This window comes from Lynx canadensis, chromosome C1 (genome assembly GCF_007474595.2).
Source record: "Lynx canadensis isolate LIC74 chromosome C1, mLynCan4.pri.v2, whole genome shotgun sequence".
NCBI classification, from domain to species: domain Eukaryota; kingdom Metazoa; phylum Chordata; class Mammalia; order Carnivora; family Felidae; genus Lynx; species Lynx canadensis.
The window spans coordinates 47,949,755-47,969,287 of record NC_044310.1 but is presented as its reverse complement, the minus strand read 5'-3'; the positions used below and the strand labels follow the sequence as shown (position 1 = coordinate 47,969,287).

The window sequence follows — 19,533 nt, the reverse complement described above, 5'->3', positions numbered from 1 at the left end:
CCAGATTAACCCTCAGATAAAAGTGCATAGAGAAAGAAGATTCTGGTCAGAAGATCTGGACTTCAATCCCAGCTCTGCCACTTTCTATCTGGAACGGGAATCAGCAGCCTTCCCGAACTCTGGGAGAATCCTGGATATTAAGAGAACTGATTTTGGGGTCAGCTTCCACCCCTGGCTCTGCCACATACTTAGGTCACTTTGGAGGGAGTTGGTTCATCTCTATTAGCTTTAGTTTTCTTGTCTACAGACAACCTTCACCTCCCCACCCCACCCAAAAAAGAGACAACCTCTACTTTCATAAGGTTGCTGCTAGGATTCAAAGAGACAATCTGCCAAATACTTATTACCATGCCTACATAAGGTTAGCACCTAAAAACAGGAATGATTTAGCTGCAATTGAATCAACAAATTGGGATCAACCTCCCTCAGAGAGCTGCTGGGAAAAATCAAAAGCAACACACTTCAGCATGGTGCCTGGTACAGGCAGATCCACGATAAGTGAAATCCTTGGCCGTAATTAGTGTCCTCTCTCCACCCTATGTGCTCACCTCTTTCAGCCACAGAAGCTTCGGGGCTTGCATTTCCACTGACATCACGCCCCCAACATACTGCAGGACGCCGTGCTTGGTTTCGTTGATCCTGTGGACCTGACTGACCGCCCGGTGGTCCAGCCACATGATGATGTTTCGGTGGGAATCCCCTAGCAGAAACAAGGGAGATGAGGGCACACGCACATACTTAGCCTTCTAATTCAACGAGGCACTTCCACAGTCCCAAGGGCACAAAGCTGCACAAGTACGACAATTTCCTACGTAGATGGCAGCAAGTGAACGGGCCACCACCATCACGAATTAGTACACTCCACCCTAAACTTGGATGTCCCTTCCGGTGAGGTGTCCTTTACAATGCAGCCCCCGGGGTTAAATGTCTACACTAACAGTCAAGATCTACCAATTAATTAGATTCTCACTGATTCGCTCCCAACTTCTTCCCCACCTTTCCTATTCCTACCCCTTCTGTTCCAGAAAAAGTTCCCTGGGTTTAACCTTAGGAAAAGAGCTATGAAGTAAGCGTAAAACAATACTTGGCTTTTTAAGATCTGTCTCTGTTAAAAATGGACAAGCACTTCAACGGAATAATACATCCAGCATAACAAACAGACCACATCCATATAATGGCTTTTATCTGCTTATATTCCCACTTCTCCTAGTCACTTTAATGAAAATTAATTAACTTAGGTGTTTACTTCCTCTCAGATGCTTTGGTGGAGTAGGAAACACTGGAATTTTTTTCAGTTTGGGGATCAGGCAGACCTATTGGGGAATGCTCACTAGTTCAGTTACAGGCATAGATACACTGAAAAAGTCATTAAAGTTTTCTTAGCCTAAGTATCATCATCTATAAAACAGGGATAACCACACTTAATAGCATATAAGGGTTAACCGGGATTTTTCATTCACTGAACAAGATACCACGCATAAAGGCAAGTACCTATCACGTAGTAGGCTCTAAAGAGAAAAAGAAATAAGAAACAGAATTTAAAGCCAGTTAGAAAAACAGCATAGGCATGCCCCTCACATCTGACCTCTACCACCCTGCAGCGCACACGGGAGCTAACTGCCCCTTTCTCCCTTCCACGGCCTCCGTTAATTCATCAGGTACTAATGGGCAAGCCAATATTCTTTTTACAGTCTTCCACTGCCTCAGATGGCAAGACGCAGAGATCAGCAATGAACAAACTTGGAGATAGTAAAAGGGAAAGATAAAGGGGGACCCAACAGTAACCGAACCAGGCACTTCACACATTCTTTAACGGGAGAACTGCAGCAATGATGTATCTTTGCTAATAGCAAATATTTATAAAGCTCTGTGTGTGTGTGTTTGTGTGTGTGTCCCCCAAGCCCTGTGCTAAACATGTTATACACATCGTCTCATTTAATCCTCATAACAACTCTCTGATCCAGGTCATTTTCCATGACACGCTGACTCCGAGATTTACGACCTGCCTACTATCTCACAGCTTGGAAAAGCATATAGCATGCTTTGAAATGGATCTGTGCAGGGAACGGATAAATAAATTCATGAAACAAATTTAAACTCAAGCTACGCCTATCAACATGAATAACGATACCAGCTGGGATATTTTTAAACACCATATATACTGCTTGTTGCTGAGGGCATACACGTATGTGGTGAAAACACAGAAACAATGTGTTTGGGAACGTCAACAGCAGCATGGTCACCTGCCATGCAGAGGGGAAAGGCGTGGGCTGAAGATTCAAGGAGTTCCTCCTTTAAGAAAAAGTCTAGCAGAGGCTCCTGGGTGGCTCAGTCAGTTAAGTGTCTGACTTTGCTCAGGTCATGATCCCAAGGTTCATGGGTTCAAGCCCTGCGTCAGGCTCTGGGCTCACAGCTCAGAGCCTGGATCCTGCTTCAGATTCTGTGTCTCCCTCACCCTCTGCCTCTCCACCCCCTCTCCACCCTCTCTCTCTTTCAAAATAGAAAAAAAGTGTGTGGCAGACATGGCAAATTTCCATCGGCTTATCCTCAGTAGTGGGGACACAGAAGGCTGTGAATTTTATTTTCCTTACTTTGCTGTATCTCTGAAGACAAATCTTTAAAACTGAAAGAAAAAACGCCCACCTAGGAAAATATCTAAATCAGGTCACCATCACCATGATGAGGCAAGGATTCAGTCTCTGCTTTGCCTGCCTGGAGAAGGTTCAGGTCCCACAAAAGCTCCTCAAACAACAGTAATACTTTGAAATTAAGAGAAAGTACATGAGACCTTCCAGAGCTACATCTACGATTTGTTTTTAAATAGGTGAGTGATTATACTGTATAACATCACTACCTAAAGCTTCGGTTCTCAACCCTCACTGCACATTAGAACCACCTGGGACAGCTTTAAAACCACTGATGTCCAGGGGGTGCCTGGGTGGCTCAGTCAGTTAAGCATCCAACTCTCGGTTTCGGCTCGGGTCATGCATGATCTCATGGTCTTATGGGTTCAAGCCCCATGTTGGGCTCTATCCACACTGACGTTGAGGAGCCTGCTTGGGATTCTCTGTCTCCCTCTCTCTGCCCCTCCCCCATTCACACTGTCTCTCTCTCTCAAAATAAATGAATAAACTTCAGAAAAAAATACTGATGTCCAAGTCCCATCCCAAAACCATCAGAGTCAGAATGTGCGTGTGCAGGCACACACGCACGCATGCATGTTGGGGGGGGTGTAAAATGGGGACCATGTGAGCACTGCTTTTTAAATATTGTATAAATGTATCTGCTGCTAAACTTTCAATTGGAAGGACAGACCCATCAGTTACTACTGCCTCTAAAGGAAGAGGCTCTTACAACACAGAACGACACCCTCAAATTGTGAGAATCAATTAGATTATATATATACGATGATTATTAATTAATAAGTTGCATTGTGGACACCAAAGAAGAAGTTCATCTTGTCAGTTCTTCTAGAAAATCACAATGGGGGCAACCTGGGTGGCTCAGTAAGTTAACCTGTTTCAGCTCAGGTTCGTGGATCAAGCCCGCGTCGGGCTCCATGCTGACAGTGCGGAGCCTGCTTAGGATTCTCTCTTTCCCTCTCTCTCTCTGCCCCTGCCCTGCTTGCGCACACGCTTGCTCTCTCTCTCTCTCTCTCTCTCTCAAATTAAATAAATATTTTTAAAAATCACAAATCAATGATTCCAATGACAGCTCTTTTAAACTTTCACTGAGCATCTACACATACCGGGCACAGTGGTAGGTGCTGGGATACCGAGAACATGCCACAGTCCTGCCTGTCGGGAGCAGGTGGCCGGATTGAGGGAAAAAAAAAGAAAGAAAAGAGTATCCAGCGTTGACAGCCCGAACACAGTGGGGCGGGCAGCCCAGAGGAGCAGGAGCACAGAGAAGGCCGTGGAGAGCCGAGCCCAAGGCCACACAGGGAGCTGCCAAGAGGCAGGAAAGCTTTCACATAGTTCTGAAAAGGGCTGGCCGCCAGTTAGCCAGGTGAAGAGAGGGGGAGCGAGGAGGCCTACACAATAGAGTCAGCACGTGAAACAAAGCACAGACCTAACCATGTGTCATGTTTGGAGAGAACTGGGAGCAATTGCTAGGGCAGAATTTGGGTTATACAGTCAGTTTAACGACAGGGAGATCATTCATCCATGTGTTCATCCACTCAATATTCTGAACACCTCACAGGAGGTGTGCCAAGCACACTCGAGGGAAATTACTGTGAAATAGCAAAAACATCTAAATATTAGGTTTCTCTTGCAGAGTAGCCTAAGTGGTAACTCCCTCCCCGATCCTGAATTTTCACCCGCATTTCTTCTTGTTCCCAAGAGCTCCTGTGGCTGCGATGACCCAACCAGAGTTGTGCTCTGAGTTAGGGGGAGCCTGCAGAGTAGGGAGCACACAGCAGTGGTAGCACAGTCCAACTGGGGGGCTGTCTGACCTTCGAAGGAAAGAAGATCGGGGCGCCTGGGTGGCTCAGTTGGTTAAGCATCCAACTTTGGCTCAGGTCATGGTCTCAGTTTGTGAGTTCGAGCCCCGCATCAGGCTCTGTGCTGACAGCTCAGAGCCTGGAGCCTGTTTCAGATTCTAGGTCTCCTTCTCTCTCTGCCCCTCCCCTGCTCATACTGTCTCTCTGTCTCAAAAAATAAATAAACATTAAAAAAAAAAAACAAAAAAAGGAAAGAAGATCAAGCAAGAAAAGGCTAAAATGAGAATATCTTATCATGTGGTAATGAGTAGTGTTCTTAAACTATTGTACTTAATTTACTTAGGCTTTTGTTGTTGTTGTCGTTGTTGTTGTTACCATCTTTAGATTTTTGCCAGTTTTGTGGGTTTGGCTTTAATGGTGATGGTTCATTTCCTGACCCCACTGTCTGCTCCCCACAATCACTCCACTCAGCCAATCAAGAGTTGGTCACTGCCATGCAGGCCTAAGAAGTCTTTAAAACAACCTGTGAATCACCTTTATAATTCAAATGTCATTTTCTAGGACAGGATAATCCATTTCAGATAAAATCTAACCTTAAGAGAACCTGTTGAAAGGCAAGAAACAGGTAAGGGGTACCGGCAGCTGGACGCATTTGATGAACAGGTACATTTTAACCTTTTTGGTGAAATAAAATTATTTCAACACTTATCATTAGGGCTGCAAGCTAGCTACCCTTTTAACAGAAGGTCTGTTAACAGGAGACAATTCCACCTACAATAAGAAAAAAGATGGCACCCAGAGAGGGTACATATGTAAGCAGGTTTAACAAGGAACTCTCTTCTTCCACAACAAATGCTCTTATTCCTAGTATTTCAGCTTCCATTCAGCTGCACCAGGGATTCTCCACATATCAGAGCATGGAGGAAACTTTAAAAACGTTGATGCCCTTGCCTCACCACAAGCCCACTGAATACAAATCTTGAGGGTAAGGCTCACGAATGGGAAATTTTGAAAGATCCCGGGTTGATTGTAATATATGGCCTGAATTAAAAACCATGTATGTTAGCAGACCAGAGGTATAGCGTCCTTGAAACCTAGGGTTGTTAACAGCTCAAGTCCCACCCCAAATGTGAACTCATCCAACAGTATCCCTGAGAGACTATCACTTCATCGCTACTTAAGCCAATCAAGGAAGTGCTGACAGCCTCCCAAAGTGGCCAGCTCCATGGCTGCCCATATCTCATAAATGGAGTTCTTGCTGCTGCTGAACTGAGGTCTGTTAGTCCAGCCCCGTTCCTTTGGTTTGTGCTTTCTAAACTGGCCCGGATTGAGGCTGTCCCGCACTCTTGGGCCAGAACGATGCCAGGTGAGCCAGTGATCAGCCACTGAGATCAAGGAACATTCATAATCATCTCTGACACCACAACACTTAATAAGACAGGGGTTGGTACATGGGAGGTGCTAATAAAGGTGACAAAAAGGGAGGAAAGTGTGTGTGTGTGTGTGTGTGTGTGTGTGTGTGTGTGTGTGTAAAGATGGGCATCATTACCACTGTGCTCTAACAATTCATCCGCTTGCAAACTTTTTCCAGCACATGGAATTTATGAAAGTCACTGTTCTATGCATTAGGTCCATAAAAGTGAGTGTGGCACAGTCTCTTTTTAGGAATTCATAATCGGATGGAACAAATATTTCTGAGTGTTCAATGTCAGGCTCTCCATCCTCACAGCAAAGCTATGGCTTATTCTTCCAATTTTTTCAGAAAATACAGAGGCAAAGTGACTCGCTCGAGGTGTCATGGCCTAGCATCGGGTGAGCTATGATCTGGGGCCTTCCTGACCCCAATTCCAGGGTGTCCCAGTGTGCCCTAGTGTCCACGGCCATCTGCTAAGAAAGGCACTGCTACTACGGCAGTGTCTGCTGCTGAAGGTTCTCAGACACAATCTTTCCCAAAACGCATCTGCAATCGCTGCCTTGGCAACAACCAACCGATGATGCCTAGAACCACACTCCTTAGATGGAACACGCAATTTCTAGTTCTCCGTGGCCTCCACCACTCCCAAATATCTTCTGCTCATTCAAGATTAAATATCAGTTGCAATTCATCTCCACAGATGTGCTATTGGTTGTTCTCAAACCTGGCTCACTTTACTCATTGTCATTACCTGCCTACCACAGACTTTTGGGTTGCAACCTGAATGCTAGCGCTACTGGCTAAATTCTCCCAAGAGGGATGGATCTCGACCCATGAAAAATTTCCGATGGTGGACCCAAGTGGAACATACAATTGAAACAGCTCACCACCGTACTCACAAGTCTCTGCTAAGACAGCACCATTAAGGAGGAATGCCTTTGGTCTGAGTACTGAAAATAGAGAAGCCAGTCTGTTTCCTGCTTGTGTGTGACGTGTGGTCCTGTCTGCCCAGTTCTACTTCCTTTAAATGGATTTGACTCATCTACTCAAATGAAGGCGCCACAGGGGCCTCATACACAAAGGAACTACAGGCATGGACACTCCCTTCCCAGAAAACACCCAGACCACTCGCCTGTTTCAAGGGCTGCTCACTCGGAGCTAACGATCCCATGTCCTTCCTTCAGTGAGCTCCCCACTGTGGCTCTTACGCACTAGTGAACCAAGTCTCTCCCTAAACCGGCCCCTATGTCACCACTCCTACCAACTGTTCTCGAAGCTTGTAACCTCCAGGACATGATTCTGGCCTCAGTGTGCCACCTCTAAACCTCATCCTTGGCAATAAGAGACACCTGACTTCATGTTCCACCTGGGGCCCAACCAGTCTCCCACCACCAGGGAAAGAGAGGGAGATGGTCCTACCTTCATGGTTTACTGGTAAAGGACGAAACTGCTTATCCAGAACAACCAGAGAACATGTAGCATCAAACCCAAGCCCTCGGATTCGGTTTACATCGATCCCTTGTACAACTTTCTGTTTTAAAACAAATAAACAGAAACATAAATTACAAGGCAGGCTTTTAAAAGACTGAAAACAGTTATGACTAAAACAAATATGACTAAACGGAAAAAATACTTACGACAGAAAATAGACAAAAGTTCAATATAATTAAAATAACAGAAGATCCTGTAAGTTAATAAGACAAAGACAACCAATCTAATTGGAAATAAAGCAAAGGACATGGCAAGTCACTTCATAAAATAAAAAGAAATAGTCAAAGATCATATAAAAAAATTCCCAACTCCATTTAAATAAATAAATTAAATGAATGCAAATAAAAACACACTAATCTTTGCTTTTCACACTGGCAATTATGTATAAGACTAACAGTAGACAGTGATGGCAACTAGGGAGAAGTAGACCTTCTATTAACATTATTCTAACAGTGTAATAATTTAGTATAAATTTGAGAATTTCACTGTATTTATTAAAATTAAAAACATGAAGGGTGCCTGGGTGGCTGAGTAGGTTAAGCTTCCGACTTCAGCTCAGCTCACGATCCCACAGTTCATGGATTCAAGCCCCACACTGGGCTCTGTACTGACAGCTCAGAGCCTGGAGCGTGCTTCAGATTCTGTGTCTCCCTCTTTCTCTGCCCCTCCCCTGCTCACGCACTTGCTCTCTCACTTGCTCTCTCTCTCCCAAAAATAAATAAACATTAAAAAAAAAAAGCATAACTTTTGACCCAGCCAACCCACTTCTAGGAACTTACTTTAGTGAATTATTAGCATAAGTAAAGTTATATGTGGATGAAAGTTAACTGTAGCACTGCTTAAGAATATATTTAAAATTTAGAGAAACTATTTCCCAATAAATTATGGTACATTTGCAAAATGGAATATTCTACACCCATTAAAAAGAGGTAGAGAAGTAACTTCTGAGTGTGGTACTTTGTAGAGGTTGGCAAATCCTCTTTGCAAAATAAAAGTATCAAGCTGGACAAAATCATCAAAAGCAACCATTTGGGGGCTATGAAACTTGAATAAAGCAACATTTATTTATTCCTGAAAAATCAAAGCATTTAATTTTTGAGAAGGATTTGTTCTTGAAAAATCAAAATTATACTTAAAACATTCCCACAAATACAAAATAAAACAAAACAAGAAACTCTAGAACTAAAATGGCTCCACTGGGAAATTCTGTTAAACATTCAAGGAAGAAACAATACCATTCTTATACAAACTTGTTTAGGATATAATGAAGGAGGGAATATTTTTAAACAAATTCTGCATGGCCAGAATTATTCTCATACTAAAGCCATAAAAAGACATCAAAAGAACAGAACACCACAGACCAGTATCTGCCATGAAAATAAGTGTAAAAATCCTTAACAAAATACTAACTACAAAGCAAGCATTATAAACTATGATCATCTGGAGCTATCCCAGGAATGAAATGGTAATTTAATATCCATAAATCAATTAATGTAGTACATACATTACTAGAATAAAGCACAAATACCAAATGATCATCTTAACAGAAGAGGAGAGAGAAAAACAAAACAATCCATAAACCCAGAGGCAAGTGAACTTCTACAGCCAGATAAAGAGCATCTACAAAAACCTATAGTTAACATTTTACTTCATGATAAAATGAAATGATTCCCTCCTATTATGAACAAAGAAAAATGTCCCTTGCACCACTTCTATTCAACCTGTAACTAGTGGTTCCAGCCAATGCAATAAGTCAAGAAAGAAATTTAAAGCACACAGATTGGAAAGAAATAAGTTAAAGTATCTTTTTTTTGCAGAAAACATCATCTCATATGCAGAAAATTCTAAGGGATCGACCAAAAGAAAAAAAAAAAGCTACTAGAATAATAAGCAAGTTTAGTAAGATCAAAGGATATAAGGTTAACATATTAAAATTAATTGTATTTCTTATGCTAGCAAATAACATATCAAAATTGAAATTAAGGAAATAATTCCATTCCAAGTAACATTAAAAAAAAAACACTCAGGAATGAATTTATCAAAAGAAATTCAAAATCTATTCCCTGATAACTACTAAACATTGCTATCAAAAAAACTACAAATTAGAGAAATATGCCATATTCATGAAATGAAAAATTCAACATTGTTAAAATGCCAATGTCCTCAAAATTAATCTACAGATTCTATAGAACCTCAATAAAAATTTCAGGAGGTTTTTGTTTTGGGGGTGTTTTTTTGTTGTTGTTGTTGTTTACAAATTGACAAGCTGCTCTTAACATTTATGTAGAAATATAAGAAATATAGAAGAGCCTAAGAATTTTTTAAAAGAACAAGTGGCACCTGGGTGGCTCAGGTGATTAAGCCTCCGATTTTGGCTCAGGTCATGATCTCACAGTTTGTGGGTTCAAGCCCCGTGCCACACTCTGTACTGACAGCTCAGAGCCTAGAGCCTGCTTCAGATTCTGTGTCTCCTCTCTCTCTCTCTCTGCCCTTCACCTGCCCATGATGTCTGTCTCTCTCTCTCAAAAATCAATAAGCATTAAAAAAAACTTCAAAAAACTTTAAAAGAACAAAATTGGACAGAACTTAAGCTTCCTGACTTCAACTTACTATAAACTATCATTACTAAATCAGTGTGGCACTGGCATGGGTTAAATTTATAGATGCAATGGAAGAGAAGAGAAATATAAGAAATAAGCCCAAACATTTATGGTCAATTAGTTTTATAAAGGTACCAAGGCAATTAATTCAATGGGGAAAGGACAGTCTGTTTGACAATGGGGCAAGAACAACTAAACGTCCACATGCAAGAAAAAAACAAACTTCTAGACTCGCACCTCATATGCACAAAAAAATTAATTCAAAATGTGTCATGTCCCCAAATATAAGAATGAAAACTATAAAACTTGTAGAGGAAAATCTTTGTGACATGACTTAGACAAAGAATTTTTAAAAGCAAGACTCCTAGGGGTGCCTGGTTGGCTCAGTCAGTTGAGTGTCCAACTTTGGCTCAAGTCACGATCTCACGGCTCGTGAGTTCGAACCCCACGTCAGGCTCTGTACTGAAAGCCTGGAGCCTGAAGCCTGCTTCGGATTCTGTATCTCCCTCTCTCTCTGCCCCTAACCCACTCACATTCTGTCTCTGTCTCTCTCAAAAATGAATAAACAATAAAAAAAAATTGAAAATGCAAGACTCCTAAAGAAAAAAAATGGATAAATATGACTTCATCAAAATTTTTTAATTTTGTTCTTCATATAAAACCATAAGAAAATGAAAAGATAAGCTACAGATTAAATACTTGCAATTCATATATCTGATAATAGACCTATATATAGAATAAAAAACTCTTATAACTCAAATAATGAGAACAAACAACCCAAGGGCTAAAGATTTAAATATACACATCACCAAAGAAGACAAACAAATGCCCAAAAAGTACATGGAAAATGCCCAACATCATCAGTCATTAGGAAAATGAGAACTAAAATCACAATCGGAGAAGACTGATGATACCAAATGTTAGAAAATCCTGGAGAAAGAGGAAGTCTCATACATCACTGGTGGAAATGTAAAATAAAGCCACTTTAGGAAAGAAGTTTGGCAGTTTTTTAAACATTAACTTACCACACAACCTAGCAATTTTGTTTCTTAGGTATTGAGGAGGGCACCTGTTGGGATGAGCACTGGGCGTTGAATGAAAACCAACTTGAAAATAAATTATATTTAATATAAAAAAGTAAAAAATTAAAAAGTGTATGTCAATATAAACACTTATATGTAAATATTCATAGTAGCATCATTCATAATATCCCCAAACTGGAAACGAATTTAATCAGATGATTAAACAGTGTGGCATATCCATAAAATGCAAGAAAGTACGACAACATAGATGAACCTTAAAAACATTATGCTAAATGAAAGAAGTCACGCCAAAAAAAAATCCACATTGTAGGATTCCATTTATATGAAATTTCTAAAGAAGAATAGCTATTAAGATAGAACACAGATAAACAGCTATCTGTGAACGGAACTAGGGACTGACTACAAACAGCCCCAGAGAAATTTCTTTGAAGTAGCAGAAGTGTCCAAAAATGGGATTAAAGTGATAACTGTATGAATGTGCAAATTCAATATCACTGAATTATATATTTTAAATGGATGGACATCATGGTATGTAAATTATACTTCAAGCCATTAAATATTTTTAAAAGGTTGAGCTAAAGATGAAATGGAAAGATATCCATGATATGTGCTAAATAAGGTCAAATGTATATAGATCTTCCTCCACTTAGGATGTGGTTACATCAGAAAAACTCACCCCCAGTTGAAAATAGTCTAAGTCAAAAATACATTTAATACACTTGACTGATCAAACAGCATAGCTTTGCTTAGCCTACCTTAAATGTACTCAGAACACTTATATTAGCCTACAGTTGGGCACAATCACCAACCACAAAGCCTATTTTACACTAAAGTGTTAAATATCTCATGTAGTTTATTGAATGCTGTACTGGAAATGAAACACAGAACAGCTGTATGGGTACCGAATGGTATGAAGTGTATTAGTTCTTTACCCTCATAACTGCAGGGCCCACTGCCCAGCGTCATGAGAGAGAATCATACCATGTATGGTTAGCCCAGGAAAAATCGAAACTCAAAATTCAAAGTACGGTTTCCATGGAATGCCTACCACTTTGGTACCACCATAGTGTGAAAAAATCGTAAGCCAGGGACCAATTTGTATACAACAAACTGTTAGCAGTGATTGCCTTTGAGAGCAGAAACTACAGTTGGAGGAGACAGATTTTTTACTTTGTTATATAATTTTCAAAGTTATAAACTAATAGATTTATTATTTCTATTTCTTATTTTTGTTTCTACAGTTTCCTTTTTTGACGTTTATTTATTTTTGAGACAGAGAGAGACAGAGCATGAACGGGGGAGGGGCAGAGAGGGAAGGAGACACAGAATCCGAAGCAGGCTCCAGGCTCCGAGCCATCAGCCCAGAGCCCGACGCGGGGCTAGAACTCACGGACCGCGAGATCGTGACCTGAGCCGAAGTCGGACGCTTAACTGACTGAGCTACACAGGCGCCCCATACAGTTTCCTTTTTTGAAAAGGCATGACTGACCATAATCATGGTTTCCCATTATCTTAAAACACGATGATAGCCTTGTAAATCCCACAAAAGTCAACTCAAAAGTGTCCATCCCCATTTAAAATACACAATTCTTCCCTTCCCCTGTTTTAGAACCCCAGACTTATAATTTAGTATCCTGGGGGAGAACATTTGCTAGTGAGTGACCCATCTGTGACTGGTGGCAATACCTTTGCCACACAGCAGGAGCTGAATGCCCTGCATGCCTTCAGGACACTGATTGATCTACACTTACAAGAGAGGACCAAACCCTGTCCAGCATGGCCGCGTGGCAAGTCACCAAGTCCTGGTTTCAGACCCTAGTTCTGCCACTCTGGCCATGTGACTGAGTGTGAGTCACACAATTCCAGCCATTCCAATCCCTCTCCTGACTTGCTGGGTCAAGTCGCCATAGCATGTATAGGCACGTGGCTTCTTCTTCCTGGAATGCATTTCCAACTTGGCTTGGAAATCTTCAGGCAATGATTAAGATAAATGATGTTGGGTGCAGACCGCCTGAGTCTGAAACCTGGCTCATCCACTTACTAGTTGATAGGACTTTAGGAAGCCAAAAAACCAGCCTCCTTCATTGCACAAAGACAGTCATCTTTTTTTTTTTTTTTAATGTTTATTTATTTTTGAGAGGGAGAGAGTGTGAGCAGGGGAGGAGCAGAGAGAGACAGACACAGAATCTGAAGCAGGCTCCAGGCTCTGAGCTGTCAGCACAGAGCCCACTGACACAGGGCTTGAACTCAGGGACTGTGAGATCATGACCTGAGCCGAGGTCGGAAGCTTAACCTACTGAGCCACTGGGCTCTCCTACCTCCATCTCTTAATTGTGTTATGAGAATTCAGCAAAATAAGGTATGATTGGCTTAACATCTAGCCTAACATCTGGCATTATGGTGTACAATAATTTGCAGCCATTATTAATCAGCTGCCTCAAATCTTCTCTGAACTCATGTGGATTCAATAAACAAATCGATAACTCAGCCCTAACTTCTACCTGCCATGAGGCCCTACTGGCCTCTGTGCCCAGAGAGTGCAGGCCCAACTCACACAGGACTGCAGTTAGTCAAAAGGGGAAATGGGTGAGAATATGCAGAAGACAATAAAATTCAATACCATAGGGCAGATTTGGAATAGAAACGAATATGAGATATGGTATCAAAAGAGCCAGCTTTGAGTTTCAACTCCACCATCTTCGGATCAGGAAAGCCTACACTAATTGCAACACCTTTCTGACCTTCAGTTTCCTGAGAGTGAGAGTCATCTCCCAGGTGAAGACCAAAGGAGTGAACAGGGTTAAAAGTGCTTCGGAACCAGTAAACCTTTGTAGGATGGAAAACCCGCTCAATGCCTTATTAACTATATTCATGGAATCTTTGTTACGTACGAAGCATAGCACACTCTGTGTCACGTAAGCACATATAAAAATGGTAAGCCAAGGGAAGAGTGATTGAAAAGACTGAATAAACTCAAATCTTCCTAAAATTATTATGGTGGGAGTAACCTTCCAGTAGAACCAAAGAAAGTATTCTCCTCAATCTATTTTATGAACCCCTCTCAAGTCCTACGGAGTACCATATCCTACTCATGGACTTTCAGTCACAAAGGCTCAACCTCTTCTCTCTACAATAGAAATCTATCACAAGGAACTAGAAGGATAATTGTGATATGCATTTAAACCTGATTTAGGTGGGTGATGGGCACTGAGGAGGGCACCTGCTGGGACGAGCACTGGGTGTTGTATGGAAACCCATCTGACTATAAATTTCATGTTAAAAAAATAAAAATAAAATAAAACAAAATAAACCTGATTTGGTTAGGTAGCCACATACAGCCTTACACAAAAAAGGCCTTATGATCATGCTGATCCAGGAGCAGGACCACCCTATTCCCACCCCACCCCACCCCCATCTAAACCATCCCAGAAAGATGGCTATCAGAGCTACACTACCCAGAAGGTCCCTGGGACTTGACCTGCTGACCTGAGGATTCCTTTTAATGCTCTTATTAATGGAGGAAGAAAGCAGTCCAGTAAACTCACCCAAAGACTTGGCATCAAGGGAATTTCCCCAGCTAGAGAGAAAGCACATTGCTCTTCTAAAGAATTTCCAGAGAAGCAGATTTCTGCAACTTCATTTGGTAACCTGGTCCATGTCTCACAACTGTCAACTCGTAGCTATGGGGCAGCAAACAAATATTTGGGGAAGGGATTGTGCATCGCTTTGTTCTGCTGGTGGGAACCAGTTCAATCCTGCATGTGTTTTAAATCAGCAGGCTCTGCCATACTGGGTGGGGAGACAAGTGTTCCTTTGAAACCCTACAAACTGAGAACTGGAGGAGCAGAGGCATACCTGGCTTTTTCTGTAGCTCTATTTGGAGCCAGGGTCAAAGCCTAGGGCCTCGCAGACAGAGTGCAGCTTGCAATTGAGTCTTGTGGCTGGTACCGTACTCTTTTCAATCTTGATTTGAGTGCCTCTGTCAGCCTTGAGGGTGTGTGGGGTTATGAAATCCCTGGTTCCCTGAGGCTCATCACTCCCTGTTGCCTACACAATTCAATTACTCACACGTTCAATCAGTCAGCAAATATAATCAAGCCTCTTCCAGGGTCAGGCTGAGCACTCTTCTGGGTATTTGGAAAACAATGAAGAATAAGATACAAAAAAAAAAAAAAACCTTGCTCTTTTGGAGATTACATTTTATTAGGAACAGACAACAGCTGATAGAAGTAAAGCATAGAGTGTACATATAGCGTACCAGAAAACGATAAGGGGATCAGGAGTGACAGAAAAGAGGAAGGTAGTTACTGAGAAGACGAGGTCTGAGCAGACACTTGAGGGACCTGAGGAGCTGACCTTGTGGAAATCTGGTGGCAAAGCGTTGCAGGCAGGCAGAAGAGCCAGTGCAAAGGCCCTGAGATGGGAACAGCGACCAGGCTGATACAGCCTGTGTGGGGAGCAGGTTACCTGCAAGAGCCCTGGAAATACTCTATTTCACAAAATCGACCCTAGTGACTAGTAAAATGCATAAATCCAACCCCGGACCATGACCTACACAGCATCTTGGCTTAGGTGTGGTGTTGTCCCTTGAAGACCAAGTAGGGAAATGGAGACCAAACACTTCCATTTATGTCAGGGACACCAACTTGCTTCTAAGAAGGGAAACTCTGAAAGTGCCTCCCTCTCCTTCCACCCCACTAAGTCCTGTCAGATCTTCCTTCCAAAGTCAGTCTTGTCACTCCCATTTATCCCTCTGCCAACATTCTCACCCAGCCATTCATTATTAAAGGGAAATTATCAAACACCTGTATGTGCCAGCATGGAGTTTACATGCTGAACAACACAGACATAGTCCCAGCCTCCCAGAGCTTATAGTTCAAAGGAATCCCAGCCTCTAGCATTTCATTAGAAGAAACCACCTCCTAACAGGCATCCTTGAATTTAGTTTTGTTCCCTCCAAGCCATCCTCAATCAGCTGGTCAATGTGACACTCAGGATGATTCCAGAAGACTCCCTACTGGCCTCAGAACCAGCTACTACGGCTATGCCTCCTCATGGATTGCAGTCTCCCCTCTTCCTCCTATTGGAAACCATCTGCCCATGCCATTCCTTCGGCTCTGAAGATCCTCTCAAAGTTCTCCAGAGTCCCTCAGCTGCCATCCCCTCACCCTTCCTCAATCTCATCCTTCCTCAATTCACTGAGAGTAGGGAGGTCCCAATTTCTATACTCATTCATTCTTCTTACACTTCCTGAGTCTACTGGATGTTGGGACCTGGGTGAGCAAACCGCAGTTCCCACCCCCCTGAAACATCAAATCTAGGAGTTAAGACAGATATGAATTCAAAAAATGTAGGATTATTTACCTCATTTATGTTACTTGATTATATAATGATTTTATTACTTGATTACTATTGATCATAAGGGGATGATTCCCCAACCACATGAAGTTCTCTGAAGGCAAAGTACAAGGTATTGTGACAACATTCAGTAAGTAATATAGAGCTTAGTTTGGAGGGGATATTGAGAGAAAAGGCTTGTTCCTGGAAGGACTGACTTTTGAACTCAGATTCAGTGCAGCAGTATCCTAACGGAATTTCCTGCAGTGATAGAAATGATCTGTCTCTGTGCTGCCCAATGCAGTAGCCATGAGCCATGCATGGCTCCAGAGCATCAGAAATGTGGCGAGTGCTTCCAAGGAACCGCATTTCAAACTGTTCTTTATTTTAACAAACTTAAATAGCCACATGTGCCTAGAGACTACCGTATTATTGAATAGCATGAATCCAAGGATGAAGAGGGGTTAGAGATGTTGGCAGAAGGCAAAAACGAACAAAGGATGCGTATACAAGTCCTGAGGCCAGAGGGAGCATTGCATGCTTGAGGGCAGGACAGGAGAGTGTGGCTGGAATGCAGGGAGCTGAGAGAAGCATCATGAGATGGACCAGGAAAGTAGGTGGAGTCCAAACCATGCAGGACCTGAAGACCCTGTTAAGAACCTGGAGTTCTATCCAAATAGCAGTCTGATGCTATTGAAATGTGGTGAGCAAAAGAATGCCATGATCAGATTACATTAAAAAACAAAAATCATTCCTGGGGCACCTGGGTGGCTCAATCAGTTAAGCATCCAACTACTGATTTCAGCTCAGGTCATGATCTCACGGTGCATGAGTTCGAGCCCCGCATCGGGCTCTGTGGTGACAGTGCGGAGCCTGCTTGGGATTCTTCCTCTCCCTCTCTCTGCACTGCCCCTCCCCCGCCCCCGCTCTCTCACTCTCTCTCAAAAAATAAACAAACTTTGAAATAAAAATCATCCCAGCTCCAAGAAGGAGACGGGATTGGGAAGGGGAAGCCCATACATGAGATCAGTTAGGTTCTAACACTAATCCAGACAAGCAACAAAGGTATGTGGTGCTGGAGATGGAAAGAAGGCAGAGATCTGACCTGAGTTCAGGCTCATCACCAACTTCCTGGGTGACTTAGGGAAGGTCACTTAATTCTCTGGGTCTCAGTTTTTCTTTTCAACTGTAAAATGGGAACAACCGCCCCTGCCCCACCTACCTTGTATGACAATCAAATGGCTATGAACGAGCTTTGTAAACCTCGCAGGTTCTACAAATGTAAAAGGTTAACATTATTGCTCAATCCCACATGGGCTACTCCCTCTTCTGCTCCTTCTCCCTCCAACCATTACTCATATTACTAGTGCAACTTAGAACAAAACAATACTTTGTTGGCTTCCTAGGTGCTGGGTTTTTCCATGCAACTGAACCATTTCATCCTTAGGGGCAGAGAATTCGTTATAGCCCTCTTCTAGACACACTCCAGTTCAGCAAAAATCACAGCGCATAGCAGGTGCTCAAACAAAGTGTCCATACTAAATAACACTCAACAAATGCCTGTTGGCCGACTGATGCCTGCAGCTTCTTTTTCCTTCTTCCTAATGGAAGCTGGTCCTAATCATACACAAGCTTGATATGTTCTCACCTCCTTGGGAGGATTAAGATTGTGCCTCCAAAAAGAGATCTAAGCCCTTAAAATCAGAGACAGTCTATACCTCTAGGACTTGTGTGTTTCCATAGCACTTTTTAGATATGTGAGTACTGACCCAGTAAAGACCCACCAGTTTTAGGAGCAGCGGGAGTAGGAGAACCGAGACTAGGGTTTGGAGTCCCCTCCTTAGGGGTCTCATCCTGTCTCTAATACCTGTTAGTTTCAGAGCCTCAATATCCTCATGTGTCAAAAACAAAGAATGGCAGTCTACCTCACACAGTCACTGCAACATTTAAGCAAGATAAAGGATGCCAGAGTTTACTTCTTTGTAGCTCTAAGTAACATTAATCCAACATCCATTGATTGAGCAACAAAGTTGTGCCAGGCAACGTATTAGATGCTGGAAATACAGGGGTGATGGTATTAAAGCAACCAAACACATCATCAAGTACAATGAAACCTGTTAAGGACCAGATAAAACGCTATGTGGCAAGGACAGGTGAAGACAGTGGGTTCTAGGGCAGCACAGAGGGGTTTCTCACCCTCTCTTTCCTCTGAGGTTGGCAAGGGAGAGCAGGGGCTGTCAGAGGTCATCCAGGAAGGCTCCCAGGAGGAAATAATGCTTAAGATTACCTTATAAATACCTGTGGAGTTGGGCAGGTAAAGAAGAGAAGAACATGTCAGATAGTAAAAATAACAGAGGGGCACCTGGGTGGCTCAGTCAGATGAGTGTCCAACTTTGGCTCAGGTCATGATCTCAAGGTTTGTGGGTTTGAGCCCCACATCAGGCTTTGCGCTGACAGCACAGAGCCCACTTGGGATCTCTGTCTCCCTCTCTCTCTGCCCCCCCCCCCAACTCGCACCCTCTCTCAAAAATAAACGTTAAAAAAAAAAGAATAGAACAGAGGTGTTTAATTCATTCATGTACTCCACAAATATGAATTGGGCATATCACAGGCAAGGAACTCTAGGGAAATTTAGATCAACAAGACATGACCCCTGCGAGGGGCACACATTTTTCACATAAGCAGACAGCCAGGTAAAGCCACTTATAATTCAGTATGGTTAAGATAACAATCAGGGTAAGGTCAAGGTTCCCCACATAGTGGCAAATTCAAAACACTTCAGGTAGTTTAATATGATTTCCAAGCAGGGAGCATGGGAGTGGAATGAGGTTGGGGACAGGGGCAAAGGGCAGAGCATGAGGGGGCAGCTGCAGTCCACCCCTTGCTCATATTAACCATGTGACCTTGGGCTGGCTACCTAACCCTTCAAAGCTCATTCCTTCCAGCTCTGAAACAGAATAAAAACCACGTCAAGAGGCTGTCGTGCGCATAAATGGATGTGAAGTCTCCAACATGGTACCTGGAACATAATTAGTGCCCGAGAAATGGTAGTTGCATCAACATCATCATCATCTTATTGTTGTTGTTGTTATTGTCCTTATTAACTTGACTAAGAGGCAAACCATCTCAGGCAGTGTGAACGACCCAGTTTGAGAACAACTGCTCTCAAGCTCTTAACTCCCTGAAGTCCTTGAAAAAGAAGAC

At 42.5% G+C, this 19,533-nt stretch overlaps 1 protein-coding gene across 13 annotated transcripts in view; it reads right to left on the bottom strand.

Annotated features, from left to right (window-relative positions):
• The window catches only part of FGGY (FGGY carbohydrate kinase domain containing), a 417,073-nt gene that overhangs the window by 372,387 nt on the left and 25,153 nt on the right, over nt 1-19,533 (bottom strand). For 11 of the 13 annotated variants that reach the window (XR_003970648.1, XR_003970649.1, XR_003970647.1 and 8 more), the window contains 2 exons: nt 7,278-7,389; nt 549-700 (listed from right to left, as the gene is read on the bottom strand). The exons of 1 other annotated variant lie outside the window; for it this stretch is intronic. Coding sequence is in view for 9 of the 12 variants with exons in the window: in XM_030323871.1 (XP_030179731.1) it covers nt 549-700; nt 7,278-7,389 (264 nt within the window). In the remaining 3 variants the exon portion in view is untranslated. The remainder of the gene's footprint in view (nt 1-548; nt 701-7,277; nt 7,390-19,533) is intronic. One more of the 13 variants, XM_030323880.1, reaches the window with a different exon arrangement.